Below are 22970 nucleotides of genomic sequence, written 5' to 3'. Positions count from 1 at the left end.
TGCTGAAAACCATTCGTGATTCCGTCTTGGGATGGTTTGGATAATTAATAAAGCTGTAAACTTGTGCCGCTGATCTAAGTTGGATCCATTAACAAAGAAGCATGAGACAATGAGCATTGGTCACCAATATTCAAAGATGTAACCAGACTAACGATGGGCTCATTAGCCGCTGAGGGAAATCTTCGACATCTTATCTCTAGATTATGAAAGTAATTCATCAGATAATGTCCACCTTCTATAATGCAGCACTGGAAATTTTTATGGCTTTTACGTCCATTAGGAAATCTCCATCTTCTGACTTTTCAGTCTCATTACAGGAGAAAGGGAATAGTCAATCTCCGAGGGACGACACCTCAAGGGAGGAACCAGATGATAAAAACAAGTTCTGAATCTGTGTTGCCTCCGAGAGATCGAGGGGATTGTGCCGACCATTGCCCTGATGGTGTGTGATTCCTTGAGGAGACCATTCCAGGTGACAGTCGTAACTCTGCTGCACTCGGCACACAGCGGGGTTGGTAGCTCATGTTGCATCTTTGCACTCATTAGCTTTTCATGGAGCGTCTCAGATGACTGCGTGTTCACACAATTGATTTTACAGGAGAATCTGTAGTAGGAACACAAGGCAGACATCAGATTTGCAGCTTTTTATGCAGCATTGAAGTATTAGTCCCATTCAGGAGGGAGAATCTGCATCTAGGGAACTTGCTAGTGTGGAGTGTGAGTGGTCCTTGTAGCATTTGTGCGTGTGGTCCTTGTAGAATTTGTGTGTGTGGTCCTTGTAGAATGTGTGTGTGTGGTCCTTGTAGCATTTGTGTGTGGTCCTTGTAGCATTTGTGTGTGGTCCTTGTGGCATTTGTGTGTGGTCCTTGTAGCATTTGTGTGTGGTCCTTGTAGCATGTGTGTGTGTGGTCCTTGTAGAATGTGTGTGTGTGGTCCTTGTAGCATTTGTGTGTGGTCCTTGTAGCATTTGTGTGTGGTCCTTGTAGCATTTGTGTGTGGTCCTTGTAGCATTTGTGTGTGGTCCTTGTAGCATTTGTGCGTGTGGTCCTTGTAGCATGTGTGTGTGGTCCTTGTAGAATGTGTGCGTGTGGTCCTTGTAGCATTTGTGTGTGGACCTTGTAGAATGTGTGCGTGTGGTCCTTGTAGAATGTGTGCGTGTGGTCCTTGTAGCATGTGTGTGTGTGGTCCTTGTAGAATGTGTGTGTGTGGTCCTTGTAGAATGTGTGTGTGTGGTCCTTGTAGTATTTGTGTGTGGACCTTGTAGCATTTGTGTGTGGACCTTGTAGCATGTGTGTGTGGTCCTTGTAGCATTTGCGTGTGGTCCTTGTAGCATTTGTGCGTGTGGTCCTTGTAAAATGTGTGCGTGTGGTCCTTGTAGCATTTGTGTGTGGTCCTTGTAGCATTTGTGTGTGTGGTCCTTGTAGCATTTGTGTGTGGACCTTGTAGCATTTGTGTGTGGACCTTGTAGCATTTGTGTGTGGTCCTTGTAGCATTTGTGTGTGGACCTTGTAGAATGTGTGCGTGTGGTCCTTGTAGAATGTGTGCGTGTGGTCCTTGTAGAATGTGTGCGTGTGGTCCTTGTAGTATTTGTGTGTGGACCTTGTAGCATTTGTGTGTGGACCTTGTAGCATTTGTGTGTGGTCCTTGTAGCATTTGTGTGTGGTCCTTGTGGCATTTGTGTGTGGACCTTGTAGAATGTGTGCGTGTGGTCCTTGTAGCATTTGTGTGTGGACCTTGTAGCATTTGTGTGTGGTCCTTGTGGCATTTGTGTGTGGACCTTGTAGAATGTGTGCGTGTGGTCCTTGTAGAATGTGTGCGTGTGGTCCTTGTAGTATTTGTGTGTGGACCTTGTAGCATTTGTGTGTGGACCTTGTAGCATTTGTGTGTGGTCCTTGTAGCATTTGTGTGTGGACCTTGTAGAATGTGTGCGTGTGGTCCTTGTAGAATGTGTGCGTGTGGTCCTTGTAGAATGTGTGCGTGTGGTCCTTGTAGAATGTGTGCGTGTGGTCCTTGTAGAATGTGTGCGTGTGGTCCTTGTAGAATGTGTGCGTGTGGTCCTTGTAGAATGTGTGCGTGTGGTCCTTGTAGCATTTGTGTGTGGACCTTGTAGTATTTGCGTGTGGTCCTTGTAGCATTTGTGCGTGTGGTCCTTGTAGAATGTGTGCGTGTGGTCCTTGTAGCATTTGTGTGTGGACCTTGTAGCATTTGCGTGTGGTCCTTGTAGCATTTGTGCGTGTGGTCCTTGTAGCATTTGTGCGTGTGGACCTTGTAGCATTTGTGTGTGGTCTTTGTAGCATTTGTGTGTGGTCCTTGTAGCATTTGTGTGTGGTCCTTGTAGCATTTGTGTGTGGTCCTTGTAGAATTTGTGTGTGGTCCTTGTAGCATTTGTGTGTGGACCTTGTAGCATTTGTGTGTGTGGTCCTTGTAGCATTTGTGTGTGTGGTCCTTGTGGCATTTGTGTGTGGACCTTGTAGCATTTGTGTGTGGTCCTTGTAGCATTTGTGTGTGGTCCTTGTAGCATTTGTGTGTGGTCCTTGTAGCATTTGTGTGTGGTCCTTGTAGAATGTGTGCGTGTGGTCCTTGTAGCATTTGTGTGTGGTCCTTGTAGCATTTGTGCGTGTGGTCCTTGTAGCATTTGTGCGTGTGGACCTTGTAGCATTTGTGTGTGGTCTTTGTAGCATTTGTGTGTGGTCCTTGTAGCATTTGTGTGTGGTCCTTGTAGAATTTGTGCGTGTGGACCTTGTAGCATTTGTGTGTGTGGTCCTTGTGGCATTTGTGTGTGGACCTTGTAGCATTTGTGTGTGGTCCTTGTAGCATTTGTGTGTGGTCCTTGTAGCATTTGTGTGTGGTCCTTGTAGCATTTGTGTGTGGTCCTTGTAGAATGTGTGCGTGTGGTCCTTGTAGCATTTGTGTGTGGTCCTTGTAGCATTTGTGCGTGTGGACCTTGTAGCATTTGTGTGTGGTCTTTGTAGCATTTGTGTGTGGTCCTTGTAGCATTTGTGTGTGGACCTTGTAGCATTTGTGTGTGTGGTCCTTGTAGCATTTGTGTGTGTGGTCCTTGTGGCATTTGTGTGTGGTCCTTGTAGAATTTGTGCGTGTGGACCTTGTAGCATTTGTGTGTGGTCTTTGTAGCATTTGTGTGTGGTCCTTGTAGCATTTGTGTGTGGACCTTGTAGCATTTGTGTGTGTGGTCCTTGTAGCATTTGTGTGTGTGGTCCTTGTGGCATTTGTGTGTGGACCTTGTAGCATTTGTGTGTGGTCCTTGTAGCATTTGTGTGTGGTCCTTGTAGCATTTGTGTGTGGACCTTATAGCATTTGTGTGTGGTCCTTGTAGAATTTGTGTGTGGTCCTTGTAGCATTTGTGTGTGGACCTTGTAGCATTTGTGTGTGTGGTCCTTGTAGCATTTGTGTGTGTGGTCCTTGTGGCATTTGTGTGTGGACCTTGTAGCATTTGTGTGTGGACCTTGTAGCATTTGTGTGTGGTCCTTGTAGCATTTGTGTGTGGACCTTGTAGCATTTGTGTGTGTGGACCTTGTAGCATTTGTGTGTGTGGTCCTTGTGGCATTTGTGTGTGGTCCTTGTAGCATTTGTGTGTGGTCCTTGTAGCATTTGTGTGTGGTCCTTGTAGCATTTGTGTGTGGTCCTTGTAGAATTTGTGTGTGGTCCTTGTAGCATTTGCGTGTGGTCCTTGTAGAATTTGTGTGTGGTCCTTGTAGCATTTGTGTGTGGTCCTTGTGGCATTTGTGTGTGGACCTTGTAGCATTTGTGTGTGGTCCTTGTAGCATTTGTGTGTGTGGTCCTTGTGGCATTTGTGTGTGGACCTTGTAGCATTTGTGTGTGGTCCTTGTAGCATTTGTGTGTGGTCCTTGTAGCATTTGTGTGTGGACCTTGTAGCATTTGTGTGTGGTCCTTGTAGAATTTGTGTGTGGTCCTTGTAGCATTTGTGTGTGGACCTTGTAGCATTTGTGTGTGTGGTCCTTGTAGCATTTGTGTGTGTGGTCCTTGTGGCATTTGTGTGTGGACCTTGTAGCATTTGTGTGTGTGGTCCTTGTGGCATTTGTGTGTGGTCCTTGTAGCATTTGTGTGTGGTCCTTGTAGCATTTGTGTGTGGTCCTTGTAGCATTTGTGTGTGGTCCTTGTAGAATTTGTGTGTGGTCCTTGTAGCATTTGCGTGTGGTCCTTGTAGAATTTGTGTGTGGTCCTTGTAGCATTTGTGTGTGGTCCTTGTGGCATTTGTGTGTGGACCTTGTAGCATTTGTGTGTGGTCCTTGTAGAATTTGTGTGTGTGGTCCTTGTGGCATTTGTGTGTGGTCCTTGTAGCATTTGTGTGTGTGGTCCTTGTGGCATTTGTGTGTGGACCTTGTAGCATTTGTGTGTGTGGTCCTTGTGGCATTTGTGTGTGGTCCTTGTAGCATTTGTGTGTGGTCCTTGTAGCATTTGTGTGTGGACCTTGTAGCATTTGTGTGTGTGGTCCTTGTGGCATTTGTGTGTGGTCCTTGTAGCATTTGTGTGTGTGGTCCTTGTAGCATTTGTGTGTGGTCCTTGTAGCATTTGTGTGTGGTCCTTGTAGCATTTGTGTGTGGTCCTTGTAGCATTTGCGTGTGGTCCTTGTAGAATTTGTGTGTGGTCCTTGTAGCATTTGTGTGTGGTCCTTGTGGCATTTGTGTGTGGACCTTGTAGAATTTGTGTGTGGTCCTTGTAGCATTTGTGTGTGGACCTTGTAGCATTTGTGTGTGGACCTTGTAGCATTTGTGTGTGGACCTTGTAGCATTTGTGTGTGGTCCTTGTAGCATTTGTGTGTGGACCTTGTAGAATTTGTGTGTGGTCCTTGTAGCATTTGTGTGTGGACCTTGTAGCATTTGTGTGTGGACCTTGTAGCATTTGTGTGTGGTCCTTGTAGAATTTGTGTGTGGTCCTTGTAGCATTTGTGTGTGGACCTTGTAGCATTTGTGTGTGGACCTTGTAGCATTTGTGTGTGGACCTTGTAGCATTTGTGTGTGGTCCTTGTAGCATTTGTGTGTGTGGTCCTTGTGGCATTTGTGTGTGGACCTTGTAGCAGTTGTGCGTGTGGACCTTGTAGTATCTGTAGTCCTTCTGTGGCTGCATCTTGTCAACTAAGGTTGGGCAGCTCATGAGTTGGTAAGACCAGGAGGAGATGGTGGCGGTGCGCTCGCTCATTCCTGCTGTTGGTCCAGGTCTTTCTAGTCCACTGTCTACAGTACCCGCATCATGTTCTCACTGGCAGCAGATTGCATTTCTTCAGAAACACACCCCTGCATCCTGCCCGAGGCTGGGGGCGCCCTCTCCACAACCTTTATTTCTACTTTGCACTTTAGTAGAGTTTCCTGCTATAATAACATTGGCATCGATTCATCACCATTTTTGCCACACCTTTGTTCTGGAATAAAATTGTCCTTAATTTCGTCTGTTTTTTTGGCAGCGTACATTGGCACCAGCGTTCTTACCACACACTGTACATTAATGACCGCAGTCCTCGTTTGCGTTTTTACTTTCAGTCAATCTTCTCTTAGGAGTGACATTCATTTGTTTGAGCCCAATTTTTCAATGTGGCACTCGGGGGGTTCCGGAATTTTGTGCAAAAACTGAAATGTTTTTTCTTTTTGTCCTTTACCTACTTCTGCACCTGTTTAGATCAAAACGCTGCATCTCCCAATAAAATGTCACACACAAATCAGTCTAACATCTGTGCAAACATTTCTAGTGAGGAGGAACGGGGTTTACATTTGTGTGCAAAAAAATGGTGACGCTTAAAAAAGACGTACAATGTGGTACCAATATTCAAAAGGGCTCTAAAAGTGACCTGGAGATTGTAGGCCAGTAAGTCTAACCTCTATGGTTGGTAGAGTATGTGAAGGGTTTCTGAGGGACGTTATTCTGGATGATCTCAATGAGAATAACTGTGTGACTCCATATCAGCATGGGGTTATGAGGAATCGCTCCTGTCACACCAATCTATTCAGTTTTTATGAAGCGGTAAGCTATAGACTGGACCAAGGTGAGTCATTGGATGTGGTAGATCTTGATTTTTCCAAAGCGTTTCATCCCGTGCCACACAAGAGGTTGGTACACACAATGAGGATGCCGGGTCTGGGGGAAAATGTGTGTAAATGGGTAAGTAACTGGCTGAGTGATAGAAAGCAGAGGGTGGTTATAAATGGTATATTCTCTAACTGGTCGCTGTGACCAGTGGGAACTGCAGGGGTCGGTGTTGGGACCTCTTCTCTTCAACATATTTATTAACGATCTGGTAGAAGGTTTACACAGTAAAATATCGATATTTGCAGATGATACAAAACTATGTAAAGCAGTCAATACAAGAGAAGATAGTATTCTGCTACAGATGGATCTGGATGAGTCGGAAACTTGGGCCGAAAGGTGGCAGATGGGGTATAACACTGATAAATGTAAGGTTATACACATGGTAAGAAGGAATCAATATCACCATTACACACTGAATGGGAAACCGCTGGGTAAATCTGACCTGGAGAAGGACTTGGGGATCCTAGTTAATGATAAACTTACCTGGAGCAGCCAGTGCCAGGCAGCGGCTGCCAAGGCAAACAGGATCATGGGGTGCATTAAAAGAGGTCTGGATACACATGACGAGAGCATTATACTGCCTCTGTACAAATCCCTGGTTACACCGCACATGGAGTACTGGGTACAGTTTTAAGCACCGGTGCTCAGGAAGGATATAATGGAACTAGAGCGGGTACAAAGGAGGGCAACAAAATTAATAAAGGGGATGGGGGATCTACAATACCCAGAGAGATTAGCAAAATTAGGGTTATTTAGTCTAGAAAAAAGACAACTGAAGGGCGATCTAATAACCATGTATAAGTATATAAGGGGACAATACAAATATCTCTCCGAGGATCTGTTTATACCAAGGAAGGTGACGGTCACAAGGGGGCATTCTCTGTGTCTGGAGGAGAGAAGGTTTCTCCACCAACATAGAAGAGGATTCTTTACAGTTAGTGCAGTGAGAATCTGGAATTCCCTGCCTGAGGAGGTGGTGATGGCAAACTCAGTCGAGGGGTTCAAGGGAGGCCTGGATGTCTTCCTGGAGCGTAACAATATTGTATCTTACAGTTATTGTTAGGTTCTTTAGAAGGACGTAGATCTGGGGATTTATTCTGATGGAATATAGGCTGAACTGGATGGACACAGGGCTTTTCTCGGCCTTGCTAATTATGTTACTATGTTACTAAATAATGGTGAACAAAAAACAAAAGAAAAACAAATGAACAAGTAGAAAATAAAGTTCAAAATGGACGCAACATAAAAGAAGAATTTGGCGCAAAACAAAAAATAAAATAAAAACCAAACCTCAAAAATAGATACAAATGCAATAATAAATCAGGCCTCCATCACCTCATTATTCACCTGACAGAGGTCAATCTGGACCCTGCTAGGTGGAGTATGTTGAGGTTTACATCTTCTCTTGTTGTATAGGAAGAGGCAGCAGGCTGGACAGCTGGATGGATGGCTGGACTGATGGATGGAGGGAGGATGGACGGATGCCTGAATGGATGAATGGACGGATGGCTAGATCGATGGATGGCTGGAGGGAGGATGGACGGATGGCTGAACGGCTGGATGGATGGCTGGACTGATGGCTGGGTGCATGGATGGATAGATAGTGTCCTCAGGGGCTTCTGTACACATTGCTGTTTTACCAACATTTGCTTTTGAAGGTAGGACTTTAAGTTTGTGACCCGGATCCCTTCCAAAATCCTCCTCAGATACTGTTACAAAACTCTAGGAAAACTCTTTGAATTCAATTCTTTGGGAACACCACTTGAAAATATGTGCACTTAGAGGTTTTTAGGAGGTTCTGGAGCAGAAACTGAGCAGAAACTCTCCAAATCCTCCTCCAAAACTCCTCAAAAACATGAAGCTTCTGCTTAGATTCTGCTCTTGAAACTCAGCAATAAACCTCCGTGTGTGCATTCACTAAAGGTGCGTTCACACTGACTTTTTTGCTGAATTTTTGGAGGGGAAACTCTACAAGTCTCGACTCAAAATCTGTGGATTTTGAAATCATGGCTTCTGTAGAGTTTCTGCTGGTCACATTGGTCAGCAAAAAACGAGTGAACATACCGTTACTGTTTATATGAGAAGATTTTGAGCTTTTTCTCCCACTAGCTGAGAGTTAACTGAGAATTAGAAAGACTGCAGAGGTGAAAACTGGTGAAAATGTCATATAATGACCAGATACAGTGCTAGTTCTCATGTGCCCACATAGGACAGTTTATTCTGACAGTACACGTACCCTTCATGTGTCTAATACACATACTCAATCTGGTTCCACGGCATGAACGCTTGGGGTTGTTTTTACAAATTGAGCAGGAGTTTTGGAACACTTTGCTTAGTGCCCAATTGTTTTTCCTTCCCTAGGTTCCTGCACAACATGGAGTAGATGTCGGAGGTGCGAGAAGCCGTTCACGATGCTTTGCCTGTTTCACTTTACTAATAATATTACTCTTAGAGAAAATGAACACCCCAAGTTCATGGTAAGGAGCGTCCGCAGTAACGTCACCGAGTTTCTCTTCCTTGGATTCTCAGACTTTGCGTTTTCATACCAAGTGTCTTTCTTGTCTTTCTTTGTCTGTTCCTTCATTCTTTCCCTGATTGGCAATGGTCTTATCATCGTGACGGTGACCCTGGACCCCGTGCTCCACACACCCATGTATTTCTTCTTACGTAACCTCTCACTCGTCGAGTTATGCTCCATCAGTGTCGTGGTCCCCAAGGCTCTGGAGAACTTCATGTCGGAGAAGAGGTCCATCACTAGAGTAGGCTGCATCATTCAGATGTATATTTATTTTACCTTTGGAGTTTCGGAGTGCGTCTTCCTTGGAGTGATGGCTTTTGACAGATACATGGCCATTTGCCACCCTTTACAATATATGTCCGTGATGAGTCCCAAACTATGCTACCGAATGACGATTGGGTCATGGGTGGTCGGATCTTTTGTATCTTTAGGTCAAACCAGCTTTATTTTTAGCTTGCCTTTCTGTGGATCAAACCTCATTGCCCATTTCTTCTGCGATATTCCCCCACTTCTGACTCTGGCATGTGCAAATACCTTTATGAACAAAGTATCGGTCTTCATGGCCTGTTTGTGTGGAGCGACCTTACCTCTGCTGCTCATTCTATGCTCCTACATAAACATCCTGAGCTCCGTCCTTCTCATCCGATCCGCAGAGGGACGACACAAGGCCCTGTCGACGTGTAGTTCCCACCTGGCGTCCGTCCTTCTCTTCTATGGCACCGCCATGTTTATGTACCTACGTTTAGACTCTGATGCTTCCAGCAAAAGTGGCCGGATGATCGCTCTCTTCTATTGCGTTATTATTCCAACTATTAACCCCTTGATCTACAGTCTGAGGAACAAGGAGATGAAAAAAGCAATATGGACACTTCTCTGGAAAACATCAAGGTATTTCTAGGCAGTTTCTAAAGCTAAAGCAAGTCTACCTGGTAATTGTGTAAGAAAGAGCCAGCCAAAGGTGGAGCCTCCGGCACGGCCCTCTTGTGCTAATTACTTGTGACGGGTAAACCTTGAATTTACCCTCATGATGTAAAACTTCTTGTTGGTAGGTTTACCAGTCCCTCTTTGTTGTATGTCTATGTCATAACAAGGGGGAGATGATCCAGATTGCCTGCTGGTGGAGCTGGATCATCTCCTCCTTGTTTGGGCTACATTGCATCCAGACAACGTCTGAGTTACGGACTGCGATGGAATTATATGACGGTGAGCTGGACCTTTTCCCTCCATTATGTTTATGTCATACCAAGCTTCCCCCTCGTTTGTGCACTAGTTAGCTTTGTGGAGTTGAGGGGTGTAGGGCAGCACAGGAGGAGATGCCGTTGTCATTGGCGGCCCAGGCAGAACCTGATGAGGATGTGGTTCTCATAACTGAGGCACAATCCTGGTAGAAGGCAGGGCTGGGAAGAGTGGTAGGAAAGGTAGGCACTAGGCACCTGCCTAGGGTGGTACCTCCTGCCACCCAAGGGGGGGCATATATGGATAAAAACAAACACTCCCATTGCTGAATTCCTGTGGTCCGTCTTCACCTTCCTATGGCCACAGGCTTCCCTTTTTGAGGAAGCCACAGTGCGAAACGCGCGTCCCGGGGTTTGGTGGTAACTATCGTGAGCTTGTTCCCTCAATTCATTGGTTACTTTCTGCTATGGTTGTAACGTTGACTTCACATCCGGTGGTGGCATGCTAGTAACGTACTATTGAAAGCATTCTGTGCACCGATGAGATATATAATCTGGGCCATTGTTATGGAGTCTATGTGTAGTATCATCATTTTGGCATACTGAAGTGACTTCTAACTCCCACACTAGGGGGAGATATTACTGTGAGACGTCTAGGCGTAGATTTAGTATTAGATTGATTATTATCACATTGATTCCTGCGTTAGGCTTTTTTATTGGCTCCTCTAACACATTTTTCTGTGTGGGCTATATCACTTCTAAGATGTGTCTCTTCTGAGATATTTGCAGTCATGGAGTGAATATTTTATGAAGTCACATTGATATATTATTTAAATACCACTGGAATATTTGTCGCTGCATTTAACCTCTTTGTAATATATTGTATTTTTTATTTTTGTATGCATATATCTAATAAAGATTGATTATTATAGGGATCGTCTTGTAGTCAGCGGAGCTATTTCTTATTGGTTGTTTCTTGTTTTGTAAACTCAGAATAACACGTAAGACCATTTTTTGGGAATCTAGCACAGTGACGGCCGAGGTGTGGGCCCACGGGGAGCAGTGTCAGTCACTCACACCGCTCACCCCTCTCTCCTGCCCCTCGGCCATCGCTCCTTCTAAATTGTATTCACATCCGCAAGACAAAAGTACAATCGATGTCGGCGCCGCCCGGCAAAGGAGCGGAGGAGCTGTAATCAGCCCCGTCCCCTGCCAGGAACTCCATCGTCTGTAGAGGACATCGGAGGTCATGATGTAGTGTCATCATCGTGCCAACCACCCCCGACTGCTGCATTAGATGGAGGAGGAGACAGAGCAGCGCTGGACAGGGAGCCGGGATTAATTCACTATAAGCTTTTATAAATTTGTTTTCTAATATCTCCCTAATGAATGGAGGATATAATACCTAGGTCCTGTGGGGACGTTCCAAGAACGGTAATCTATGGAGGACATATGGGGCTGTGGGGACTTCACAAGAGGGGCTGGCTATGGGGACATCACAAGAGGCTATGGGGACATCACAAGAGGAGCCGTCTATGGGGACTTCACAAGGGGGCTGGCTATGTGGTCAAAAGGGGCTATAGGAACATCAAAGAGGAGCTGGCTATGGGGACATCACAAAAGGAGCTGGCTATGGGGACATCACAAGACGGGCTGGCTATGGGGATGTTGGGTTCGAGCAGGTTCTCAGGACGCAGTGACGAGACACGAGACAGGGTATGGATTGTATAATCAACTCTTATAACTTGGAGCTGCTGGTGGCTAGGCTGAACCAGTAAAAAGGGGTAACAACAATTTGTCCTCGCAGGGACTCAAAACAATAAAACAATATCTTTATATTAACTGGGAGCAACCCGGCTAGTCAGGGTGTCGAAAGCCGGAGTATGCCAAAACTAGGGTATTTATTCCTATAGGTCACTTATCCTTCCATGCGTTGCTCGAAGTCACAGATGTGGCTGCTTAGAGGTCACTGATGCTGCCACCTCGACACCTCGGTATTCCGGGAAGGTTTGGGCACAACAGGCCCTGGAGAACCTATGCCGGTGGGGCGCAACAGGCCCTGAAGAAACTGTGCCGATGGGGCACAACAGGCCCTGAAGAAACGGTGCCGGCAGGGCGCAACAGGCCCTGATGAAACTGTGTTGGTGGGGCGCAACAGGCCCTGAAGAAACTGTGACGGTGGGGTGCAACAGGCCCTGAAGAAACGGTGCCGATGGGGCGCAACAGGCCCTGAAGAAATGGTGCCGGTGGGGCGCAACAGGCCCTGAAGAATCTGTGCCGGTGGGGCGCAACAGACCCTGAAGAAACTGTGCCGGTGGGGCGCAACAGGCCCTGAAGAAACGGTGCCGATGGGGCGCAACAGGCCCTGAAGAAACTGTGCCGGCGGGGCACAACAGGCCCTGAAGAAACGGTGCCGATGGGGCGCAACAGGCCCTGAAGAAACGGTGCCGATAGGGCGCAACAGGAGTCTCCTTGCGGCTCTCGTCTCACCGCGGAGTTATGACACAGTCTCTAAAATATAACCGTTCGCCAACCTCTGCTCAGGGTCCCTTAGCAAACCAGACGGGGGCCTCTACGGCCGCCTGTAGCAAGGTGGCGCCCCCTGGGGCCGGTGATGACAGGGTCGCAGCTGTGGGAGAAGGCAGGGGGGCAGTGTCCTGACCGCTGCAACGGAATGGTCTGTAGTCGCAGCGGTAACTTGAGATAGTGGACTTGTCACAACAGGGCGGAAACAGCGGGGGTGGCTGTATGCGACCATATGAGGGGAGCGGCCGCCGGTGAAAGTCTCTCACGTGTCACTTGTCGGTGAGTGCCCAGCTTTCCCTTCACAGACCCCTGTCGGTCTCTCCAAAACACACCGTCCGCTCCCTCGGTCCTCTCTGGCTCACACGGCTTCCTGTCTGTTGTCCGGCTCTCTGTCAACTGACACCTGAGCGCGCCCCCTGCTCCTTTTTTCCTAGCCCCGCCCCCTGTTGCCCTGACACCCTTAGTCGTGTCTCTCACTTTGTAATCCCCCTGATGGCGGTCCCCTTGGTTCCGGCCCAATCACTATATGGGGGTCCTCCTCCCCACAGGGACATCACAAAAGGAGCTGGCTATGGGGACATCACAAGAGGAGCTGGCTATGGGGACATCACAAGAGGAGCTGACTATGGGGACATCATAAGAGGGGCTGGCTATGGGGACATCACAAGAGGAGCAGGCTATGGGGACATCACAAGAGGGGCTGGCTATGGGGACATCACAAGAGGGGCTGGCTATGGGGACATCACAAGAGGAGCTGGCTATGGGGACATCACAAGAGGAGCTGACTATGGGGACATCACAAGAGGAGCTGGCTATGGGGACATCACAAGAGGGGCTGGCTATGGGGACATCACAAGAGGGGCTGACTATGGGGACATCACAAGAGGAGCTGACTATGGGGACATCACAAGAGGGGCTGACTATGGGGACATCACAAGAGGTGCTGGCTATGGGGACATCACAAGAGGGGCTGGCTATGGGGACATCACAAGAGGAGCTGACTATGGGGACATCACAAGAGGGGCTGACTATGGGGACATCACAAGAGGAGCTGGCTATGGGGACATCACAAGAGGGGCTGGCTATGGGGACATCACAAGAGGGGCTGGCTATGGGGACATCACAAGAGGAGCTGGCTATGGGGACATCACAAGAGGAGCTGTCTATGGGGATTTCACAAGAGGAGCTGACTATGGGGACATCACAAGAGGAGCTGGCTATGGGGACATCACAAGAGGAGCTGTCTATGGAGATTTCACAAGAGGAGCTGACTATGGGGACATCACAAGAGGAGCTGTCTATGGGGATTTCACAAGAGGAGCTGACTATGGGGACATCACAAGAGGAGCTGGCTATGGGGACATCACAAGAGGAGCTGTCTATGGAGATTTCACAAGAGGAGCTGGCTATGGGGACATCACAAGAGGGGCTGGCTATGGGGACATCACAAGAGGAGCTGTCTATGGAGATTTCACAAGAGGAGCTGACTATGGGGACATCACAAGAGGAGCTGTCTATGGGGATTTCACAAGAGGAGCTGACTATGGGGACATCACAAGAGGAGCTGGCTATGGGGACATCACAAGAGGAGCTGTCTATGGAGATTTCACAAGAGGAGCTGACTATGGGGACATCACAAGAGGAGCTGGCTATGGGGACATCACAAGAGGAGCTGTCTATGGGGATTTCACAAGAGGAGCTGACTATGGGGACATCACAAGAGGAGCTGGCTATGGGGACATCACAAGAGGAGCTGTCTATGGAGATTTCACAAGAGGAGCTGACTATGGGGACATCACAAGAGGAGCTGGCTATGGGGACATCACAAGAGGGGCTGGCTATGGGGACATCACAAGAGGAGCTGTCTATGGGGATTTCACAAGAGGAGCTGACTATGGGGACATCACAAGAGGAGCTGGCTATGGGGACATCACAAGAGGGGCTGGCTATGGGGACATCACAAGAGGAGCTGGCTATAGGGACTTCACAAGAGGTGCTGGCTATTGGGACATTCCATTCCATTTATTGGGAGGCTGTGGTGGATATCATGCTGTGTGGGGTGCTGTGTGGGACATTATACTGTACATATGTGGCTGTGGGGCCAATATACTGTATTGGTGACTGGGGGGCATAATATTGTATGGGGTGCTGTGGGGGCATTGATACTATATAATGGGGGACTTTGGTGGACATCATACTGAATGGAGGCTACAATGGACATCATATTGTATGTTAGGGGCTGTTGTGGATATTATACTGTGTTGGGTGCTGTGGGGGACATTGCACTGTATATAAGGGGCTGTATATAGTATGTACTGTACAGTATATGCAGAGTGCAAGGGAAACAAGTATAGAAGTGTCAGCCATGGTACAGGCCGTGGTTCCTAAGGGCAGACAGTGTGGCCGTTATAGCTGATAATGTCAGACAGTGTGGAGGCCATATACCAGTGGAGGCTTGTTTAGGTCATATAATGGACAGATGTTTTTTAAGCAGAGAGCATTTTAACAATATTATTATTTTTAAGGTCACCCTGTCGGGATGTGCTACAGAAGACTGGAGAAAAGAAGAGTCTGCAGAGACGAGCTGTGGTTGTGAACACTCATCTTGGCGTCTGGACAACATGGAGACAAAAAGAAAGAAAAGACTCAATAAGAGACCACCCATAAGGTACCAAGATGTAAAAGTTTACCTGTTGATACTGACTAATTCTCATCAATACTATAGTTCCTGTATGGTCCACAGTCTGATAATGACTGATAACAATAGTAAGGAGATGCTGGGAGTTGTAGGTTCATGCGATACAAATCTATATGGGCTTGACTTGACATTACAATTGATTCCTGTACTAACCTTGGCGATGTATTCATGCACTGATTGAGGTTCTAGTGATGCATTAATGTACTGATGGTGGTCTGGTGATGTATTCATGCACTGATAGGGGTTCTAGCCATCTATTAATTCACTGGCGATGGTCCTTGTGCCGTTATTATGTACTGTTGATGGCTCTGTTGATGTATTCATGTTCTGATTATGATTTTGGTTTTGTATGCATGTACTGATGATGGTTCTGGTGATGAATACAGCAACAGAAGCATCATCACTATGTGAATACATCACCAAAGCCATCAACAGTACATGGGTACAGCACCAGAACAACCAACACTACATGAAGATGTCTCCACAACCACCATCAGTACAGGAATACGAGACCAAAATCATCAACACTACATGAATACATCACCAGGACCACTATCCATATAAGAACATGGCACCAGAATCACCATCTGTTTTGTTGAAAACTGTATTTGCATGATGGATATTAAAACAAGCATCCATATTCCTTTATAATGGAGTCTGATTCGCTAACATTGGGGTATCCGCCACATGCTGCACACCTTTATTGAAACCTAACAACCCCATTAAAGTTAGGTAATATTAGTTTCCATGAACGTCCTTGGGTTTAACATTTAAAATATAGGATCTGAGGGGTGAATATCGCTATTTGTCCCTGGTATCGTGTACATGGTTCTGCATGCAATGAATGTTTCCATATCTAACTATGAAAGCACATTCCCAGTTGGGTCTCACATCTAAAGTACACCACTTTTTTACCTTTGCTGATATATTTTGTGAAACAGGTAACAATTCTAGTGGAAGTGGTCATCAGAGCTTGTTACCTGACCCATTGTAGGGCGGCTGGGTTTGGTAAGCATCCTGTCTCCTGTTACCTTAGTCTCTGACCCATTCCTTTAAATGGGGGCTGAGGGTTCATGTGGTGGAGGGGCACCATCAGGCTTCATCTGCCTAGAGCACCAATATACCTTGTCCTGGCCCTGGGATGATGTGGAGAGGTGTCTATGTTGAGGCGCTTTTCACACCTGTGTCTGGTCTGACTGTATGAGGTGCCTGAAGAGCATAGTCATTGAGTATGGAGAAGGTCCTATCCAGACACTTAGGAATGTATTGGTGGGAATATGAAGAGGTGAATGGCTAGCAGTGTCTGTCGTGGGACAACCAGAGCAAGCTATAAAGGAAGGCCTCAAGATTCATGTGGACTAAGAAGAAGCTGCCGATCTGTAAAGATAAAGAGTCCGTGATAGACTGCAAAACTGTGAGCCATAGCAGGAGCAGTGTGGGCTGTGAGAGCGCCTCCCCAAGGAGAGATATGGAGATCGGCATAGATGGATAGCACATGGCTGCTTCATGAAGAGGCCTGCTCATTCACCTCATGAGAAGTATGTGTACTGGGGTAGAAGAGAGGGGCAGTGATAGCCTACAAGACTCATTAAAGATTGCCCTTGATATAGAAGGGTTAATGGTTTGCCTTTAACTGCCTTTAATTCTTTAATTGCCTTTTGCCTTTCATTACTAGAATTTATTCTCATGATGCAGCAGTGTGTCAGTCTCCTCTTCAAGGAGACTATACTTCTTATCATATATGTTCTCAATAGTCAGCCACAACATGTTCTGGGTTGAGTACATGGTGAACAATATCACGAAACAATCACTGACCTCAGGGAGACCAGTCAAAGAAAGCACTGCGGCAGCCGGCAAAGGCGCTCAATCACAGTGAAATCCTAGGTGCAATGCTCCCTGGGAAATACGAATATGCAAATAAAGTTCATGGAGCCTCATTTAAGAGTCTCAAACACGGGACTAGCCAGATCTTCCTCCAGGGAAGGACCCAGCCAAGGAGTGGCTCCTTTCGGAAACCACCATTACCACCATATTAAGTGGCCCTTTAAGTCAATATCCAGCTCTTTACGAGTTTACAGATATGACAAGGGAAATACCAAGGCCAGGTATCCATCCACAGACAGCTGTTTCGGGGTGTTGCCCCTCATCAGTGTGGAGTAGGATTCTGGCTAGGTGGGAGCAATGCCTAGTAGACCAACATCACGAAACAATCACTGACCTCAGGGAGACCAGTCAAAGAAAACACTGCGGCAGCCGGCAAAGGCGCTCAACTAGGCATTGCTCCCATGTAGCCAGAATCCTTGGCTGGGTCCTTCCCTGGAGGGAGATCTGGCTAGTCCCGTGTTTGAGGCTCTTAAATGAGGCTCCACGGACTTTATTTACATGGTGAACAAGGTATGGCCCAGAGGGGTGGGGGCTACATGAGCTCCATAGAGTTACATTTGTTGTAAATGGTATAAAATATTGCCTTGTGTTTTCAGTAGATCAGATAAAGTGATTTTCCCACGACCTGTGTGCAGTCTCCTTTGTCTCCAAGCGCGCTTGTAAATTAAGGGCGAAAACTCCTAATTTGGCCTCACTGGTGATCTGGCATGCCTGACTTTGGGTCAGAACGAAAACAGCTACAACACCCTCCTCCTAAAACTCATCTGCTGTTAAAAGTCAAGTTCATGCTTTACAAAGTGTTGAAAATCAATGATCCCCCTAATTCCAGTTTCCTGGTATCACAAGTTATGGTGCACAACATATTTGCTCAATGATTTGCAACTTTTCAATTTTCCACGACTCCCTCCACTTTTACGAGGTAGGGCCACAGATGGTCTGAAAAATGTATGATCCTTGAGATTTTCTGTTGCAAGCACAGCATATGTATGTACATGCCCTATAAATAAAATCTGTGGAACTTCTTCAAGACCTCTGGCCGTAGTTTCTGCTGAAGGGTGGACTTTGGAACCATTAAGAGTACAGTATGACAACCAGTATGCCTTATGTAACCACCAAGCGTGCTATTTCTCTCACAGATATCCACAACTACTAAGCGTGTGCCACCTTTGGGTTCATAAATACATTTTATCTCTTTGCTATAACCACATCATCTGTAATCAACTCAATGGGGAATCCCACGGATCAAATTAGTAAGTAATACATCCGTGATGATTTTTATGTAATCCTACAGATGATACATTGGTTTTCTGATGTAAATGTTAGATTACTAATAGTATACCTATTAGGGAAGTAGAGATTAGACCATCCCAACAATGGCACTCATTCGACTCACCAATCAGGTTTAAGCAGGCACCCACAAAGTCCAAAGGATGTAAAGCCATTGTGACAAGCCAGTCTTCTGAGATCACCTTTTCCTGGGATGATAGGGCGTAGTCGACTTGTGGCACACAACGAGAACTCAGGAGGCCATAATCTATTTAATCTGGCCTTTTTATCAGATTTGTTCCACGGGCAGATCATAGAAGCAAACCACTTACCACTTTTCAATCAGAAGAGATAGAAATGACCATGCAAAATGTTCAATATGGCAGCATAGCCGCACGGACTGAGGCCGTAATGTTCCTCCTTGTGCCAAGAACTGCTGTATTTTAATACTGTTGGTTCATGAGGGCATCTTTGTGGCATAACATCTGCTCTACCAAGAACATGTATCACTGGCATGCTGTCCACCTGCAGATGAAGATGGGAAAGCCACTGAAAATACAATTCTTTTTGTTGAGGACTAAACCTCTCATAATTGGTAACAGTAACAGGAACAGGCCTTTTGGTTGAATAGCTCAGAGAAGGTCCACCATGGATGAGCCGACATCATTATGCTGTAGTCATCTAAGTCTTCAGTGTACAGGACAGTGATGGTTTCCAAGGCCTATTGTTGTTTATAGGACCCCATGAAATATAGCAGAGGGATTCAGAAGTGAAGTAACGTAGTGAGTACCACGTACAGGTCTCCTCTGACTTACTACATCCACACTTTTTCTACCAGCAACCGTGGCATAGCCCTAAGACTGGCACCCTAAGAGTCATGAGCCATCCTGGTGATGTCACCTTGCATGGACTGTTGTCCACAATCCCAGAATCACCAGATATGGTCACCTTCATGGTCTAATGGTATCCACAGTGTAAAGTACTAGACAAGAGGTTCTCACTTCAGAAAAGGCCCTTGAGCTTCAGAACTTCCTGTTTGTGAGACTTCCTGTATAAAGACCGTCATCAATTATCCATCTGATGTGGCCCCTCTGGATTCCTGGGCCCCAGCGATTTTCTTTTACCACTTGCTGTGACTTCTATCACTCCAGCTTCTTTTTAGTAATAGATAAGGATGAGGAAGTCTCAGCTGAGGGCACTGGCAGCGACTCTGTGACTCCACCTCTTGGTGGTGCCCCAAGAACCGCAACAACATTCCCAGGATGACATTCCCAGGAGCCTTGTACCGCTCCACATCTGAATGCCATAGGTTTTAATGAGAGCAGGTGAGACAGTGACGCTGAAATGCTGTAAATGGCGCCTTTCTTGTGGTAGTCAGGGTCGGGGACAGGGAACATCATTGGGCTACAAGAGGAATCCATGTCTGATGATAGTGATGGATGCATCTTCTGAATTCAACAGTTTTACTGAATTTGACTACGAATTCAGATCAGAAATGAATCAAATCCTTGAGATTCCAAAGTCATTAAAAGCCTCCAAATGCCCTGAAAAGACGTGTCTTATACGATTGCATCCAACACTTTACAAGCTTTCAAACGCAAACATAACCTCAGCAATGTCAAAGGGACCTCATCGTATAATTTTGTGTTCAGCAATATTAGTGGCCTGCTTCTGCATAAATGCAAAAAAGTGTGATTTCATTACAGGAGCACAATAACCACAAAGGTCAAGAAAGCCGCAGCCGTCGATGTGTCCATGCCCCTGCCTCATGGTCTGCTATCATGTCCTTCTCCTTATATCTGAAATCTGAATTATTTTCTCTTCCTCTCTTCTGTACTGTCAATCTCTCTGTACAGTATCTTCTATATTTATGGATCTATTGCTGACCTGTGAGCTGCAAAATACTCTTGCTATGCATATTCACTATGAAAAATGACTGCTGCATTCCCTGCCTCTGTTTTTATACAGTCTTTGATAGTCTCTCCTGATTGGCTGCACAATACCATGTGATGTGATAGCAGCAAGACATTATGGGGAAGCCCGTCAGGCACAGTCTAGGGTTGTGTCAATCTTCTTTGGTTAATGCAATCTTCTGAAATGCGAAAGATGGTGGCCAGACTTTTAGGTTATTTGTGTAAAACGAATAGTGTACTGTTGGCTTTTGGTGTTTTTGGCAAATACCAAAACATTTGACACAAATTATATTTGCTTATCTGTTGTTGCTGGTGATCGATGTGTAGCAGGTAATCTGCATCTTATCATCAGAATGAAGACTTAGACTCCACACCTGACAGTAGGACCAGAGCCTTGCATCCTCACCCTCCTCCGCTCTGTGATGAGCGGCTGCGCTGATTTACATGGAGCACATGATTGATTACATTGTCCCTCGTTGTTAAGATGAAAATCTTTATAGCACGATTGTCTGATTGATAGAGAACCAACTATTTAACCGTTTAATGTATTTTTATATTTGTCTATAGTTTCATTCATGAACTTCAGTCTCCTCCCCCGAGGAGCTCTCAATATCACATGTCAGACACACATAGGGATTAGGGTTCTGTCACCTTTACAGTAGGTTCCAGATGTGATAACATCAGTCGAGTGGATGTCCTCTATTCAGGATAACACCTCCTTATAAGACGTGACACTTTACTGCATGCTACATTGCTTTATGTTGGGTCTGTTAAAAGTCATCCATATCACCAAATCGTCTCTTGTGATAACATTCCTCTCCCTTATCCATCTATCCAAATCGTCCCACCTGGCGCGCTCTCTGTCCAATCTTTTCTGTACTTTTTCCACATCTCTTTCATGGGCAAATTCTAATAAAATTTTCTTCCTCTCCATCTTCTCGGCACTGGGATTTCGAGTCTCCTCCATCCGGAACTCCACGTCTCTCATGATCTCGTACAGACACTTTAGGATCCCTTCATGTTTCCCCCGAGTTTTTCCGTGATCCTCCACTGTGTAATTCTCAACGGGGAATATGTTCTCCACTCCCATCCTCCTGAACTTCTCCTGAATGTCTGGAAGATGCTCACTCAGCTTACGGGTGATGACCACGGTGGGGAAGAGACCTAGGAAATAATTATGCAGAGGACTGATATTATACATGGAATGCATGTTATTACTTATTCCGCAGATATATAGAACTCCGTCCCTCAGTTCTGGCCTGGTTCCTCATCTCACCGCAGATCCAGGCAATAGCTCAATATATTCAACATTTTCCAGCCATGCAGCTAAGGTCACAGAGTCTGCAGAGAATATCCCTGTTTCCTCTCCTCTCTCTGATAGGAACATGGCCAACTAGGAGATTAACTACAGTATGGAAATGATTAAATAAACCAAATATGGAGGAGAATATAAAAGTCACAGTATAAGGAACACACAGCGGCCAGAGATCCTAAGAGGGATAGGTGGGAGGTCACGGAAAAGAATGTTGCAATAATCTAGGTGGGAAAATTTGAGGATGTGTATGAGAATTGCTGATGACATATTGACTTAATGTTGGAGAAACAACAGAGTAATGCAGAAGGCAGAGGACAGATCTAGGAGGAGGAGCACAAAGTAATGTAGAAGTCAGAGGACAGATCTAGGAGGAGGAGCACAAAGTAATGTAGAAGTCAGAGGACAGATCTAGGAGGAGGAGCACAAAGTAATGTAGAAGTCAGAGGACAGATCTAGGAGGAGCACAGAGTAATGGAGAAGGCAGAGGACAGGTCTAGGAGGAGGAGCACAGAGTAATGTAGAAGGCAGAGGACAGGTCTAGGAGGAAGAGCACAGAGTAATGTAGAAGGCAGAGGACAGGTCTAGGAGGAGGAGCACAGAGTAATGTAGAAGGCAGAGGACAGGTCTAGGAGGAGGAGCACAGAGTAATGTAGAAGGCAGAGGACAGGTCTAGGAGGAGGAGCACAGAGTAATGTAGAAGGCAGAGGACAGGTCTAGGGGGAGGAGCACAGAGTAATGTAGAAAGCAGAGGACAGGTCTAGGAGGAGGAGCACAGAATAATGTAGAAAGCAGAGGACAGGTCTAGGGGGAGGAGCACAGAGTAATGTAGAAGGCAGAGGACAGGTCTAGGAGGAGGAGCACAGAGTAATGTAGGAGGCAGAGGACAGGTCTTGGAGGAGGAGCACAGAGTAATGTAGAAGGCAGAGGACAGGTCTAGGAGGAGGAGCACAGAGTAATGTAGAAGGCAGAGGACAGGTCAAGGGGAGGAGCACAGGGTAATGTAGAAGGCGGAGGACAGGTCTAGGGGAGGAGTACAGAGTAATGTAGAAGGCAGAGGACAGGTCTAGGAGGAAGAGCACAGAGTAATGTGGAAGGCAGAGGACAGGTCTAGGAGGAGGAGCACAGAGTAATGTAGAAGGCAGAGGACAGGTCTAGGAGGAGGAGCACAGAGTAATGTAGAAGGCAGAGGACAGGTCTAGGGGGAGGAGCACAGAGTAATGTAGAAGGCAGAGGACAGGTCTAGGAGGAGGAGCACAGAGTAATGTAGAAGGCAGAGGACAGGTCTAGGGGGAGGAGCACAGAGTAATGTAGAAAGCAGAGGACAGGTCTAGGAGGAGGAGCACAGAGTAATGTAGAAGGCAGAGGACAGGTCTAGGGGGAGGAGCACAGAGTAAAGTAGAAAGCAGAGGACAGGTCTAGTAGGAGGAGCACAGAATAATGTAGACGGCAGAGGACAGGTCTAGGGGGAGGAGCACAGAGTAATGTAGAAGGCAGAGGACAGGTCTAGGAGGAGGAGCACAGAGTAATGTAGGAGGCAGAGGACAGGTCTTGGAAGAGGAGCACAGAGTAATGTAGAAGGCAGAGGACAGGTCTAGGAGGAGGAGCACAGAGTAAT

At 46.4% G+C, this 22970-nt stretch overlaps 2 protein-coding genes across 3 annotated transcripts in view; one reads left to right on the top strand and one right to left on the bottom strand.

Annotated features, from left to right (window-relative positions):
- The first annotated feature begins 8471 nt into the window (after positions 1-8471).
- On the top strand, positions 8472-9476 carry LOC141073174 (olfactory receptor 10AG1-like). Its single transcript, XM_073560559.1, has one exon. The coding sequence runs from the start codon at positions 8472-8474 to the stop codon at positions 9474-9476; it is 1005 nt and encodes a 334-aa protein (XP_073416660.1).
- Positions 9477-11472: 1996 nt separating this feature from the next.
- The window catches only part of LOC141073135 (uncharacterized), a 35141-nt gene continuing 23643 nt past the window's right edge, over positions 11473-22970 (bottom strand). The window contains exons 4-5 of one of the 2 annotated variants that reach the window (XM_073560496.1): positions 18255-21204; positions 11473-14891 (exon numbers count right to left, since the gene is read on the bottom strand). In XM_073560496.1, coding sequence (XP_073416597.1) covers positions 20777-21204 — 428 coding nt within the window. In that variant the 3' untranslated portion in view covers positions 11473-14891; positions 18255-20776. Of the gene's footprint in view, positions 14892-18254; positions 21205-22970 lie in introns of those variants that run through there. The other variant, XM_073560495.1, reaches the window with a different exon arrangement.

This window comes from Dendrobates tinctorius, unplaced genomic scaffold (genome assembly GCF_039654945.1).
Source record: "Dendrobates tinctorius isolate UK_male_01 unplaced genomic scaffold, ASM3965494v1 ptg000297l, whole genome shotgun sequence".
Lineage (NCBI taxonomy): Eukaryota > Metazoa > Chordata > Amphibia > Anura > Dendrobatidae > Dendrobates > Dendrobates tinctorius.
Note: the sequence above shows the minus strand (reverse complement) of the source record. Positions and strands in the feature narration are given on the sequence as shown.

Excerpts from the sequence above, each read along its gene's own strand:
- LOC141073174 (XM_073560559.1), top strand. The coding sequence starts at position 8,472 with ATGCTTTGCCTGTTTCACTTTACTAATAATATTACTCTTAGAGAAAAT.